The sequence below is a fragment of the Nuphar pumila genome, chromosome 2 (genome assembly GCF_984573655.1).
Source record: "Nuphar pumila chromosome 2, dmNupPumi1.hap1.1, whole genome shotgun sequence".
NCBI classification, from domain to species: Eukaryota; Viridiplantae; Streptophyta; class Magnoliopsida; order Nymphaeales; family Nymphaeaceae; genus Nuphar; species Nuphar pumila.
Window position 1 is genome coordinate 110084892 of NC_143250.1, and position 15123 is coordinate 110100014.

General features: G+C 37.1%; 1 protein-coding gene across 1 annotated transcript; it reads left to right on the forward strand.

Moving 5' to 3' along the window:
- The first annotated feature begins 15 nt into the window (after positions 1-15).
- Positions 16-12949, forward strand: LOC149846707 (2-carboxy-1,4-naphthoquinone phytyltransferase, chloroplastic-like). Its single transcript, XM_089992240.1, has 11 exons — positions 16-166; positions 1694-2025; positions 2096-2199; positions 2296-2367; positions 2480-2618; positions 11710-11816; positions 11910-12009; positions 12093-12131; positions 12231-12341; positions 12432-12497; positions 12577-12949. Exons 1-11 carry the CDS (start codon positions 16-18, stop codon positions 12694-12696), a joined length of 1341 nt encoding a protein of 446 aa, XP_089848366.1. The 3' UTR covers positions 12697-12949.
- The last annotated feature ends 2174 nt before the right edge of the window (positions 12950-15123 follow it).

Below are 15123 nucleotides of genomic sequence, written 5' to 3' on the forward strand. Positions count from 1 at the left end.
AAGAGTATGGACGATATGGTTTTCTCTTTACTAGTTCAATTTCGTGGTGAGTTGGGGCTGCTTGTTGTGGCAAAAGATAAAAAGGCTCAAGAGGTCTATTGTGGAGGGTCATCTGGAGGTCAGCCGGACAACACGGTGTTGCTGTTGGGCCACTCATCTGGTAGGGGTGATTTGTAAATGTCTTCGAGTTTGATGGGATGTCACAAGTTCCAAAGGTGGAAGCTGGGTGTACTCCTCGGTGGGGACGCCAGCCAATGTGCAATCGGTAATTTGGAGAGGGTTTCCCTTGAATTATCCAAAAGAAAATGTAAAACCTCAAATTTGGTTACATGATCAGAATGGTCCCGAACCAATTGGGGTCAGAGATGGCTGCCAATGTTGTCAGTATTGGTGTTTTCAAAATAATTCAGGGAGTGGGGATTTTGATTCTGGCCTAAATCGATTTGAGTCGGACTGTTTTCAACCAGAAGATGACATGTGTTGGTAAAATATTAAAAATATTTTTAACGGTTTTTAATTATTTTTCGAAAATAAGCAATAGGGATGCCAGTGGGTTAGGTTTGATCCCAATGCAACTCATACCAAACTTTATAAGGTCAAGTGGTAAAAAACGAGGCCTGATTAGAAACTGTGTAGGGTCCGATTAGTATATAGAACCAGGCATGATTTGTGAAATTTCATACCAAAGCTGGGTCGGACCCAATTTCTAATTAAGACCAATTATTTTCAATATAAAAAAGATAATAGATATTATTTTATCAGCTATGAATGGGGTGGTTTTTTTTTTTTATAGCAGAGACGATAGGACCCGGGTTGGGTTCCAGCACCTCAAAGACGGATCTGGGTTGGGCTCACCTGAGTCTGAACTAGCTCCGAGCCGTTGACACCCGATTCAGCCTTGTTTTCTATCGATTTGGGCCCGATCTGATACGAATCGGCCGACTCAAGGTGATTGGCAACGATACTGACAAGTGACAACATTGCTCTGTAGTCTAGACCCTCCGCATACCTAAATCCTCTGCCAGGAAGGAATTCTATTTGATTGGATAACGGACCCAAAACCTGACCAGAGGGAGCCTCCAAACGGGGCCCCTACGGCCCACCCATCAACGGAGGTGGGTAGGGGTATCAACGGGTTGTTTTTACCTGGACCCGACCCGAACCAAACCCATATGGTCTGGGTATGGTGATAAAAAAAGACCCGATTAAGACCCCGTTCCGGATTTGAAGGTCCGATTAATACATGAACCCGGTAAGTTTGTTTAATCTTATACCAAACCTAGACCCAAACCAAGTTTCAATTAAGACCCATAAATTTTCAATATAAAAAATATAATTTTACTGGGTATGGTCCAAGTCTAGTTCATGTAGTTTTTATCGGGTCCGGTTATAGTTTTTCTTATAGTGGACCCAATTAAAACTGAGTCCGGACCTAATACCATACTCAAAAACCGAATCCAAATCTGATTTCACTTGGCTCAGAACCAAACCCGACCCGTTGACACCCTGGAGTTGGGGCATCATGATTATCCGCTGGCAGTAAAACAGCCAAAGCGCGAGCAGTGAAACGAGTGCAGTGGAAGAGCAGTGAGCGGTCCCCCAGTTTCAAAGCTTGGCGCTCGGACTCGTAATGGCGGGCTCGGCAACCGAGGCTGTCTGCAGGATCACGTGTCCGTCTGGCCATGTCCTGCAGCAAGGGCGTCCTCCATTCCACGGTTGGCCTTGCCAACTCTCCTGTACCCCCGCACCCTCCAATTCCTACCCTTACGGGAGCCATCATCGGTTTCCTTCCTCACCACCAACCCCACCGTGCTCTCCTTCAGAAGCCTCATCATGCTCGGCCGGGATCACTCGCCGGAAACCTTACTCCGGCGTAGCCGGAGAGCTCTCGGCTCCGCGGAATCCGACCGAAGTGACGGTCTCCATTTGCAGTCGCGCGAGGAAGGCGAACAGATTTCTAGGGCAACTTTGATATGGAGAGCGGTTAAACTCCCCATTTATACCGTCGCGCTGATTCCGCTCAGTGTTAGTTTTGTTGGTACTTCTTCTTCTTCGGTTTGCACAAATTATGGAAAAAAATTGGGCATGGTTGCAGGTCGGGAGCTCGGCGGCGTATCTCCAGACGGGGATTTTTCACGCCGGGCGGTACTTCGTGCTCTTGCTCGCTTCTGTCTTCATTATTGCTTGGCTCAATTTGAGGTACTTTTCTTGTGTTTCCGTTGCTGGATGCTTAAGTATTGGTTTGGATGAGAAATTCAGCATGTTTATATGAGAAGGATTGTTTGTTACTGATAGCAATGACGTTTTCGATTCGGACACCGGCGTGGATGAGAAGAAGAAAGAGTCCGTGGTGAACATTGTTGGCAGGTATCGATGCTTCACTTGAATCCGTGCTTGTGCTTGTGTTTTCTTGTGTGTGTTCTTTTTGAATGATGAAGCGAATACTAATGCTTGGCGTCGCTGGTTGTTCGAATTGAAGCCGTGATGCAACTCTTTATGCTGCCAATGCATTTCTTGTTGCTGGATTCATGGGCCTTGTTTGCCCTTGCGTGCAAGGGGGCGATCTCCGTGCTATCGCATTGTTAATTGGTGCCATATTTTGTGGTTATGTTTATCAGGTACAAACTCGTTTTGCTAAATGGGCAATGCAATTCTGATTGCAAACCCCCTGGTTGAGTTTTCATCGTGCAGTGTGAGTTTATATTGTCATAATGATCATTCCTCTTTTACCAATTTTGCTTACAACGGGTTTCTCTTATGGATTTTATGCGCTTCATATTGCGTTCTGCTTCTCTTAGTTTTCTTTTTTTTTGGATGTGGGCTTCATGAAGTATCCATACTGAATCAATGTGGTCCTGATGTGTGTGCTTTTCTGTATCTTACACCACCTTTGTGTCAGTCTAGTGAAAGAATATTTGTTCAAACGATTTAAGCGCATCCACTTCGTTGGTGTTTCTATGCATCATTTCAAACAGTGAAGGAACTGCTGTCTGTGCCTTTCATTTATCTATCCAAATTAACATTCTCAACTTGTTTCCTTTGATGTTTCCCCTTCTATTTCTGGTCGGCAAGGTCATTACATGGTGACAGATATTGAGATTTTTGTTTTTTTAAAGTGTTGAAGATATGTGATATTAAACACATCTAATAGTAGACCTTTTATCCAAGTCACCTACATAATCTGAATCAATATAGCCGATACTTTATGGCTGTCCAATGATCATGTTTAGGATTTAGCATAACTCCCATTGCATGTGTCAACCATAACAAGTACGTGACGTCTTGTGCTGATGAAAATGGTACTCACGTCTTTTGTGCTTTAGTGCTAAGAAATTGTTTTAAAGAAAATTTTATATGCATAGGAAATTGGATATCTACTAGTTTAGCATCTTGCATGTTGAAGTGCTATAAAAGCTGCCCTATATAAGCCTTTTGAGTTAATCAGATTTTGTTGTTCTTTCTGCTAAGTATGTCATCCCAAGAACTCGATTTATTGCTCTCAATTTTTTCATTTCAAATTCTTTAGCTAATTGATCCTTTAATGTTGCAGTATGGTCCTTATTTTGACATGTAATACTCATGTCACAATATTTTCATAAATTATTTTCATGTGATATTTTTATGAATTTTTATTTCTTTTCCCTGTATTTCTTAGTGTTTTTTAAGTTGCTTATTTTTTGACAAATTTTTCTGATATAATTCTGAGAAAAAAGTGAAAACGTTGAAGTTTTTCATAGAAAGCAAATGCATATGCCATTTTTTTACCTTTTTCTCTGCAATTCATTTGTAAAAACAAGTTTGATTTTCTTCAGGTTCCATGTTTACAAGCTATGTCTATTTGCTTAACTCTATTGTCCTACAGTTAAAACAAGTTCATAAATTTTCGCGTGGCTGGGCCATCCGAATTCTAAGATCCAACCGCCCTGACTGGTCCTTATTTGGTTCAATAAAAGTATGGCATTAGAATGTAAAATGAAACTACTAAAAAAGTTCTCCAACTTTTGTAGAACTGACACTTTACATAGTGCTCTTTTCCTTGGGTTGTACTTCTCAGAATTGAAATTCCACTAGAGGGGGGGGTGAATAGTGAAATATGATATAGATCGATAAAATAAAAATTAAAGGCAATAAGGTACAACACAGAAAACACAGGATTTATACTGGTTCGGTCGAGTTACTGACATACATCTAGTCCCCAAGTAAAACACTTGAGCCTTTCACTATAAAATCCGTGTTACGGGATAAATAGTACAACACTCTCTTCCTCAGAGGTGTACTTCTCTTAACAGAGAAGGGAAACACCCTCTTTCACAGAGGTCTACTTCTCTCAACAGAGAAGGGATACAACAGAAAACAAAAAGTTACAATACTTTCCTATAGAACCTTTAGAATGATATGAATGCACAAATGAAGATTCTCAGAATGTTCTTTTCTTTTCAACACAGTTGATTCTTTTGTCAAAGAGCTTTTCTTAACTCTTTTCTCTTTCTTTTTTTAAGCTTTTTTTTTTCGAATATTGAATAGGAGTTTTTCTCTTTGTAAGCTCACATGTCTTGTGAAATACCATTTTGTTTGTATATATATAGTCTTAAGAAAATAGTCGTTGCCTTTTTGAAATGATTGTCCTTTTGGGATATGAGGTGTCAGGTCATTTCAAAAACAACTTTGTATGAAATGATATGTGTACTATATTGCTTTTTCAAAAAGTCTTCTTTCCATAAGTATAACATTTGGGGTACACTATTCGTTGTTGTATTTTAAATGAGATATAATTTGTAATGGGTCTTTTCTCATAATAAATGATTTGTAGTATATTGAACGTTGAAGTGTAATCTATCATGTAATTTTGTCTTTACTCAATTTAATGATTTGTAGTATATTAATATTTTTCATACAAATCGTCACTTCTTTAGTTAAATGCATGTAAGTACAATAAATGCTTTGTTAAGTATTTTATTTATAAATGGTCATTTCTCAAATGCTTTTTGATGTGACATTTAATGTTTACAGAAAGAATGATGGCTTTAAGTATAAGTCGACATTCTTGAGTATGTATTTTATTATTAAATAAATAAATGGTCATTTCTCAAATGCTTTTTGAAGTGACATTTAATGTTTACAGAAAGAATGATGACTTTAAGTATAAGTCGACATTCTTGAGTATGGATTTTATTATTAAATAAATAAATGGTCATTTCTCAAATGCTTTTATTTATTATTAAAAAATAAATAAAGTCTTTTCTAAAATCAATTATCTTGTTTAAACAATAAGTAATTTTGTATATAAAATAATATTTGTTTTCTCAAATTGTCAATTTAAGATAGACGATTGTATATTATGAGTAAATTCATTTTGTCTTTTTCTTTCATATTTGAAATCATTAGCTTTTATATCTTTTCCAGTTGTCTTTTTCATAAATGCATGTTAGAAGGTACAATTAATGCTTTTGAAATCATGAGTTATTATATCTTGTCAAAATGTCTTTTTCATAAATGGTTGTAAGAAAGTACAATGATTTGTTTCAAAAAACGTGTTTTTGAAATATCGTATCCTTTTATGAAAGCTTTGCTTTTTGTAAATAGATGGCTTGTATGATATTTAAAGCATGCAATATGAAATATGCAATATGCATGCTTCTGAAGGTTCTGTTACATATGACTCTAAAGAAGAAAAAAAATCTTCATCTTGAAGTAGCCGATCTTCTTGGATAAACTTTATGAATGTATGACTCATCAAGCTTTTTCTTCAGAGAGTATGATTGCATCAAATAATTGTACTTGATCAGGTTGTCTCCATTCTTTTTAGGTGAAATAACCTTGCATCAAATACTCGTTAAATGCATGACAAATCATATTAAAGCATATCATATTTATCATATCATATTATGTATCATCAAAACATAGTTTCTCAACATTCTCCCCTTTTTTTATGATGACAATATATGTTCCCCCTGTCAAAAAGTCATATGCATAATAATAATGATATCATAAAAAATGCATAAAAAATAAAAGTTTAAGTTTAAGAAAACGAATTTCTCCAACACAGGAGAGACAAGTTTTTCTCCCCTTTTGTCATAGACAAAAAGGAGGGATCAGAGTAGAAAAGTATTATTACAGACCAAAAAAAATAGTTCATTCAGAATCAGATGAGTGATGAAACTTCCGAAGTAAAGCATCTTAGCCGATCTTCAATGATTGAAAGGCTTGGTGCAAAGAAGCTTGGTTCTTCAGTAGGAGATCCTTAGTGTTCTGGACATCGACAAGAGTTGAGAATATGTCTAGTTCAGAAGTTGTCGCCGGATCTGCCTCACCAGGGCCTTCGTTGTCAGAATGTTGTGGAGGTGACCCTTCTTCGGGGAAGTAGGTGTCATCAAATGCATGTATTGAATAAGAGACAACATCATTTTGAAGTGGCACATTGAAGTAGTTAAGAATATGAGTGATAAAATAACCGAATGGAAGTGAACGAAAAGCACGAAAATTAATCATGTTATGGAATATGATGCTCGACCAGTTGATTGGGAAGGAACAGAAGATCGCATAGAGTAGAAGAGAGATTTCGTTCGGCACGAATCCCTTGGATGGTTGTTTGGGAAAGACATTGTGAGAGAGGATTTGTGACAACAACAGAGCATGAGGTTTCAGATTGCTCGTATGCCATGGGAAGTGGGTGGATCGAGTGAAGTGGAGTACCTTTTTAAACACAATACGATCTATAGGTACTATGTTTGGTAGTTCGATTCCATAGAATGAGAGGTTAAGAATGCAGCCTAACGAGTGAATGTCAAAAGAAATTATTTTACCATGGACCATGGTAGTGATAGTCGATTGGTCATGGTTGACAGAGAGGTTGGTATAGAAAATTTTGATGAGATGAGGATAATAAGACATAGAGTTGGACGATCCTAAGATTTGAACAAAGTCTTGAAGGGAGGTTTCAAGGTCAAAGCAGGTGAATGCTTCAAAGTGGACTAGCTTACCTGTTTGGATTGGAAGAGAGCTAATGTAGTGGAAGTGGTAAATGAGATCAGGATATCTCAATTCGGCAGACTCAATCATGTTGACATCATCCGAGAAAGATTTTGAAGAGGAGGTCATTGCAAGTAACTTGAGAGAATAAGAACTTGGAGAAAATGTAGGTTGATAGAAGTTTTCGAATGAATTCGCGAAGAGTGAATCATTTTATTAAATAGAAAGATGAAATTTATTATAATGACATGTGAATGACAATTGAAGTGAATGAAGTTTGGATTTTAGTTGAGTTGAGTACTCGTGAATATTTATTTGTAACTTAAGGCACTTGTGAATGATAGATCAAATCACTCTTTGGAAGAGTGTGTAGATGAGAGTATATTATATTATGATAGATGACAAAAAGAACATAGTTTTCGAAAATTATTTTTCTGTATAAGGAAACCTTTATATAGGAGAGTCCATCGTATTGTGAAAGTAGTCACCTTTAGTAAACTTGAAAACCGTTTTCATAAGGTTTTCAGTTTTGCTTTTTAATTCTGAAATTTCTACTTGAAGATTTTTAGTCTTGGAACTAGTAGAACAATTTTTCTTTTTCAACTCAGAATTTTCAATGCTGAGTTTTTCATTTTTTTCGGAAAGATCTAAATTTTCGGATTTTAAAATTTTGTTTTTAAGAATCGTTTTCCTAGATTCTTTAAAAAGTTCTTGAAATGCATTTTGAGGTTCTTCAAAAGAAAAATCAAAAGATTCACTTACAGAGCTTTCTTCTGCCATGAAGCACATGTTAGCCATTTCAGCTTCATCGTCACTTGACTCTTCACTGGTGGATGGTTCTGAATCATCCCATTGAGTACGTAGAGCCTTCTTCTTGAAGAACCTTTTCTTTGGTTCCTCGGTTTTGGATTTTCCTTTTAGAAGAGGACAGTCACGTCTCATGTGACCTGGTTTATTACATTGATAGCACATGGTATCTTCCTTAGAATCTTTCTTTTCCTTGTGCTTATTTGATAGTCTGTTCTTTCTCATGAAGCGCTAAAATTTTCGAGTAAGCAGCGCAATTTCATATTCCTTTTTTGAGTCCTCATTCTCATAAATGGCTGAGAAGGCTAGATTTTTCTTTGTAGGTTGTTTCTCTTCCCTTCTTTCCTTCATATGAACTTCATAGCCCATAAAATTGCCTATTAAGTCATCCAGAGTAAGTTTGGATAAATATTGAGCTTCTTCAATAGCTGTTGTCTTTTTCTCCCAATCAGTTGTGAGAGATCTCAAGATCTTCTTCACCTTATCGGTCTGGGAATAGGTTTCTCCCAGAGATTTAAGATCGTTGGTGATGTTGGTGAATCTTGTAAACATCTCTGTGATGGGTTCATCTTTATTCATTTTGAATAGCTCATATTTTCGAACCAGATATGAGATCTTAGCTTCTTTTACTTTGTTGGTTCCTTCATGGATAACCTTCAGAGAGTGTCAAATATCATATGCAATTTCACAGACTGATATTCTGTTGAATTCATTTTGATCAATGACACAGTACAAAGCATTCATGGCCTTTGCATTTAGATTTGCCATCTTATTTTCTTCATCAGACCATAAGCTATAGTCTGAAGTTGGAGATGTGTATGGACATTCAACAATTTTCCATACATCAAAGTCTATAGATTTGAGAAATATGGTCATCCTGCATTTCCATTATCCATAGTTGGAGCCGTTGAAGAAAGGATGGCGAGATGCGTGTTGTCCTTCGATGTCACGAGCATAAGAAGTTGATGTCATTAGTGCTGGAAGACTTGTTAGGTCGAAACCAGCAAAACCTGCTTTGATACAAAATGAAATTCCACTAGAGGGGGGGGTGAATAGTGAAATATGATATAGATCGATAAAATAAAAATTAAAGGCAATAAGGCACAACACAGAAAACACATGATTTATACTGGTTCGGTCGAGTTACTGACCTACATCCAGTCCCCAAGTAAAACACTTGAGCCTTTCATTATAAAATCCGTGTTACGAGATAAATAGTACAACACCCTTTTCCTCAAAGGTCTACTTCTCTCAACAGAGAAGAGAAAAATTCTCTTTCACAGAGGTCTACTTCTCTCAACAGAGAAGGGAAACACCCTCTTTCACAGATGTCTACTTCTCTCAACAGAGAAGGGATATAACAGAAAATAGAAAGTTATAATACTTTCCTATAGAACCTTCAGAATGATATGAATGCACGAATGAAGATTCTCAGAATGTTCTTTTCTTTTCACACACAGTTGATTCTTTTGTCAAAGAACTTTTCTTGACTTTTTTTCTCTTTCTTTTCGCTTTCTTTTTCTAAGCTCTCTTTTTCGAATATTGAATAGGAGTTTTTCTCTTTGTAAGCTCACATGTCTTGTGAAATACCATTTTGTTTGTATATATATAGTCGTAAGAAAATAGTCGTTGCCTTTTTGAAATGATTGTCCTTTTGGGATATGAGGTGTCAGGTCATTTCAAAAACAACTTTGTGTGAAATGATATGTGTACTATATTGCTTTTTCAAAAAGTCTTCTCTCCATAAGTATAACATTTGGGGTACACTATTCGTTGTTGTATTTTAAATGAGATAAAATTGGTAATGAGTCTTTTCTCATAATAAATGATTTGTAGTACATTGAACGTTGGAGTGCAATCTATCATGTAATTTTGTCTTTACTCAATTTAATGATTTGTAGTATATTAATATTTTTCTTACAAATCGTCACTTCTTTAGTTAAATGCATGTAAGTACAATAAATGCTTTGTTAAGTACTTTATTTATAAATGGTCATTTCTCAAATGCTTTTTGATGTGACATTTAATGTTTACAGAAAGAATGATGGCTTTAAGTATAAGTCGACATTCTTGAGTATGTATTTTATTATTAAATAAATAAATGGTCATTTCTCAAATGCTTTTTGAAGTGACATTTAATGTTTACAGAAAGAATGATGACTTTAAGTATAAGTCGACATTTTTGAGTATGGATTTTATTATTAAATAAATAAATAGTCATTTCTCAAATGCTTTTATTTATTATTAAAAAATAAATAAAGTCTTTTCCAAAATTAATTATCTTGTTTAAACAATAAGTAATTTTGTATATAAAATAATATTTGTTTTCTCAAATTGTCAATTCAAGATAGACGATTGTATATTATGAGTAAATTTATTTTGTCTTTTTCTTTCATATTTGAAATCATTAGCTTTTATATCTTTTTCAGTTGTCTTTTTCATAAATGCATGTTAGAAGGTACAATTAATGCTTTTGAAATCATGAGCTATTATATCTTGTCAAAATGTCTTTTTCATAAATGCTTGTAAGAAAGTACAATGATTTGTTTCAAAAAAGGTGTTTTTGAAATATCGTATTCTTTTATGAAATCTTTGCTTTTTGTAAATAGATGGCTTGTATGATATTTAAAGCATGCAATATGAAATATGCAATATGCATGCTTCTAAAGGTTTTGTTACATATGACTCTAAAGAAGAAAAAAAATCTTCATCTTGAAGTAGCCGATCTTTTTGGATAAACTTTATGAATGTATGGCCCATCAAGCTTTTTCTTCAGAGAGTATGATTGCATCAAATAGTTGTACTTGATCAGGTTGTCTCCATTCTTCTTAGATGAAATAACCTTGCATCAAATACTCGTTAAATGCATGACAAATCATATCCAGTCATAATATAACATTTTCATGAAGGCATATCATATTTATCATATCATATTAAAGCATATCATATATTTATCATGTATGACAGCATATCATATTATGTATCATCAAAACATAGTTTCTCAACAAAAAATGTCATTCGTGATTTCCAGTATAGGAGTTCTTCCTTGTATTCCAAGACTTTAACTGCTACTGTGTGAGATTTAGTCAATTTCATCTTAGTCATATTTCCCTTGTTCTGTGACTAATACCGGCCAATGTTCGCAGCTCAAAGATAATGTTCCAAATCAATGATGTTTGTAGTATTTGGTAACATTTTTTGTTGCGACTTACCAAAATGAGACCATTGGCAAAACTTCAGTCCTCCGTCTAATTGATTTCCTCGATAGGTTCTCTTTTTCTTCCATGTCACTCTCAGTGTGTAGTCCATTTGCTTGGCATTGTATTTGCTTTCTCTCTGACCACAAGTCCCCAGTGTAAGGACTTCTATATTTTATCATATTGAGCTATTACTGTATTTTGGGTAACCTCCTCTGATCATGGAATATGATAAATCCTAAGTATGACAACTAAGTATATTTGGAGTTTTCAGATAGCCTCTGGGAGATAATCTATAGCTGGCTTACAATCTGCAATCTGTGTAGATTGTGATGTTAGTGGTGGACATGAGGTTCTTTTTTTCAATGAATGAGCTAACCACGTCATACTAATTCTTAACTACAGTTCAGAATATTCAACTTGTCAGATATTCTGTACTCTGTAGCTTCCTTCCGTGTTTAGCATTTGATAATATCTTTTTTGCTTGTGAATACATCAATATATTGAAGCTTTATGGCCCTATAGTATGAATGCACATCCATGCAACACGGTAGAATTCATAATTGCTCTTTTATTTCACACATTTTTACCTAAGAATTTAGGTGCATGAATCTTTAACTGGTTAAAATATGACAAATTACGCCTTTTTGAGTTTGGACATCATTCTGTAGTGATGAATGCCATAGTTATGTTGTGGGTCTTAAAGTTGCATTTTGGTCAAGCCTCCTTTTTGCAGTGCCCTCCGTTCCGGCTTAGTTACAACGGACTGGGAGAGCCACTTTGTTTTCTAGCCTTTGGTCCACTTTCAACTACTGCCTTCTACCTCTCACAGGGTAGCAAGAGGTAGAAATTCTAATTATTGCCATGTTTTTCATCTTTTATGAGCATATTTCTATGTGTGCACGTGCTATTGTGATTACGCCCTTGGGTTTTCAGTGGGGCTATGCAGCTCCCAGTCACAGGTACAATCACATCTGCATCAGTCCTTGTGGGCTTGACAACCACATTGATTCTTCTCTGCAGTCATTTTCATCAGGTGCTGTTGTACGCCAACCTTTTTCCTGTTATGAATTTGTTTCGAGTGTCTGGATGTGTTTAATTTAATTGTGAAAATTTCAGGTTGATGAAGACCGTGCTGTTGGCAAAATGTCTCCTCTGGTAACTCATAATTCCATGAATTGAGAATAAAAATTGCTGACTAGTCCTCTGAGGAGTCAGAGAAGAATTTGCTCATGCATCTACTCAACCCTATTGCAGGTTAGAATGGGGACAACGAAGGGAGCTGATGTGGTGAAGGGTCTGGTCATGATCCTATATTTGGTTTTATTAACTATGTGTATATTGCAGGCTCTTCCTTTGTCTTGCTTGGTAAGTCTCTGCAATTTCAATTTTTATTTTGGCAACTTAGTGTTGTGCTTCTATCCATTCTTATTCTGCTCAGAATGGTATTGGTTCCAGTTTCTATGCATGCTTACTTTACCAATGGGGAGGATGGTTATTAATTATGTTGAGCAAAATCACAATGTGAGTAGCAAAAACCTCCCATATTTCTCGTTCTATTTCTCAGAGTGGTGTCACTGCATCAAAGACAATTCTTTTGCAGAATAAGATAAAGATCTTTATGGCAAAGTATTACTGTGTCCGGCTTCATACTTTGTTCGGAGCTGCACTGGCTGTTGGGCTGGTTGTTGCGAGGAAGATGGTGGGTGTTTCAATTTTTTAATGATGATTCATGGGGTAAACTGGGACTCATGCAGGAGAGCTTATTTCTCTTGAGGAGCCAGTCTGTTAAGCCCCCTTTTTCTCAGCAAGCGGCACTGGATGACATTAGTGCAAAGCTGATTTTCTTTTGGGGCATGCTGATTTTCTAGATCTGGTGTGTGTGTGTGTGCACCCCCGCCTGCACCCATGCACACACTTGTGTGATTGTTGTGTTATTTACATTCATTAATTTTCAGGAGAATGTTGTGTTAAAAGGTCAAAAGTGTTATGCCCTCACTAGGAACGTGCCACGTGATCCGATAGGCTGTTGCACACGTCACAAAACTGCTTTAAGACTTGGCGCACACAGGCGCATGACAAAGCTTGCTCTTAAGCGCTCTGTAACATAACACAGTGCTCTTCGGCACACTTATGATAGCGCACACAGGCGCTTTCCTCTCCAGTAGCTCCTGCGGTTCTGCAGAGGCTTAACGCTCCACTATCGCACACGGGCTAGCCGAACGCTGAACCAGGCGGAGGATCCTTCAGGCCTGTACAGTTACAGTGCTGAAGCAACAGCTAATTAAGACTGAATTCATTGAGTGTGTTTATGCACTTAGCTGGAGACAGAGATTCAGTGTTGAGAGCCGGGGCTCTGTCACACTGGACGCTTGTTCAGATTCTGTCTGGACGCTCCAGCCGCACGCAGTGAGACGTCTTGCTGCGATCTATTGACTCTTAAAACTAGGATCTGCAACAGTAATCTCGATTCTCAGCTGTAACAGAACGCTACAATAAAGATGAGTGATTGCACTTAGCTGGATTATGGAAAACGATGAGTAAGAACAATTCAACGTTCTTGTTCATCGGAAGCACTTGAGTAGAACGACAGTATGCTGCCAATGATGTTGATCCACGCAAGGAGCCGTCTCACAGTCTTGAATTGCAGTCCGGTTAGAAGGCGTGGTGAATGGAAAAGAATGAGTGGCGTGAGATCTTCCTAACTCCAGGATGAGTGTAAGAAACCAATTCCTTTTTACGAGGCCATCTTCACAAGTGGAGCCAAATACAACTTTTATTCCCAAAAGCTGTCAACTTACACTTTTTCAAAATGAAAATTACAAAATGAATCGATACCGAATTACACATGACAACTGATTTAAAACTGGCCATCTGCCCTGCTATCTTGCAATTCACGCTGACTTTAGACCCTCATCCCGCTGCCAGATCGTCTCCAACCGACTGGCCCCTCTTAGGCTGACATTGGCTTAGTTATCTTGAGTGTTTTCAGTGAAGCCCGTAACACAAGTGCCAAACATCCTGAATATTGTTACATTGTTCTAGTTACTGACATGGATGAAATGCAAAGGCACAATTCTAAGCATGGTCTTATTCCAATGAATCAGAGCCTTTTTGGCTTTGAGAGAATGACAGACGAAGTGTTTTCATGGTTTCAGCCTCCTTACATGGAGTTCTATATGATGCATTTTAACTTTGCATTTTGTAGCATAAGAATAATATATCCCCGTGTCGCCCAGACCATCCGTTCTAGCTGAAGATTATGGGTGTAAGCTGTAAACTCAATCTGACCACGTTTGTTGCTACGCATGGCACCTTGAATAGCCATCTTATTATGTGAGCATTTCCTACAACATCTCCAACCCCAGTATATATCAATTTCTCTGCTCTATATTAATCTTAAGCCATTTTCTTCCTTGTATGTGGGCTGTTCCACGTTTTTCCATTACCCAGACTGTTGGTTCTTTAATAATTAATGTACTGCGCCAAGGGAGGCAGCATGGCATGGTCTTAAACATGCACCTATAAATAATGTAAAAGGTCCTTTGGACCATTATGATCGAACTGATGGTGGGTTCCACCTCCCACCATGTCTTGGAAGGAAGCTAAAAGCAGTCCTCTGATGGCTGTGCTCCTGCTTATCCTGCACCAAACAGTGGCCTCACCAAAGCTAATCAATTTCCCTTATCCTCGCAAAGAAATATATATCTTTGAACGATAGGAAGTTTCTTGTTATGATGTCGATGCCACTTGACAAAGTACCGGAAAGAAAAAAGCAACCACCAAGGGAATTCACAAGTGTGAAAAGACCAGTTTAGGAACTGGGCAATAGCCAAAACTTGGATAGAAATACGCTAGTGCCTAAGCAAGCGCCAATTTACCATAAGTGAAACTGTCAAAATAAACAAGCCCATTAACTTCATCTCTTGCTCACGAGGCCCCTGCTTTACTGGTTTGGGCGGCTGGTTTGTCAACTGTCATGGGGTGACTACAGTTCAAAACTCATTGGAAAAGTCCCTTGCTATAATATGGAAGCTGAGTGTGCTCCCTTATGAGCAGAGAGGGACTTCTCTCTCTCTCTCTCTCTCTCTCTCTCTCTCTCTCTATATATATATATATATATATATATATATATATATATATATATATA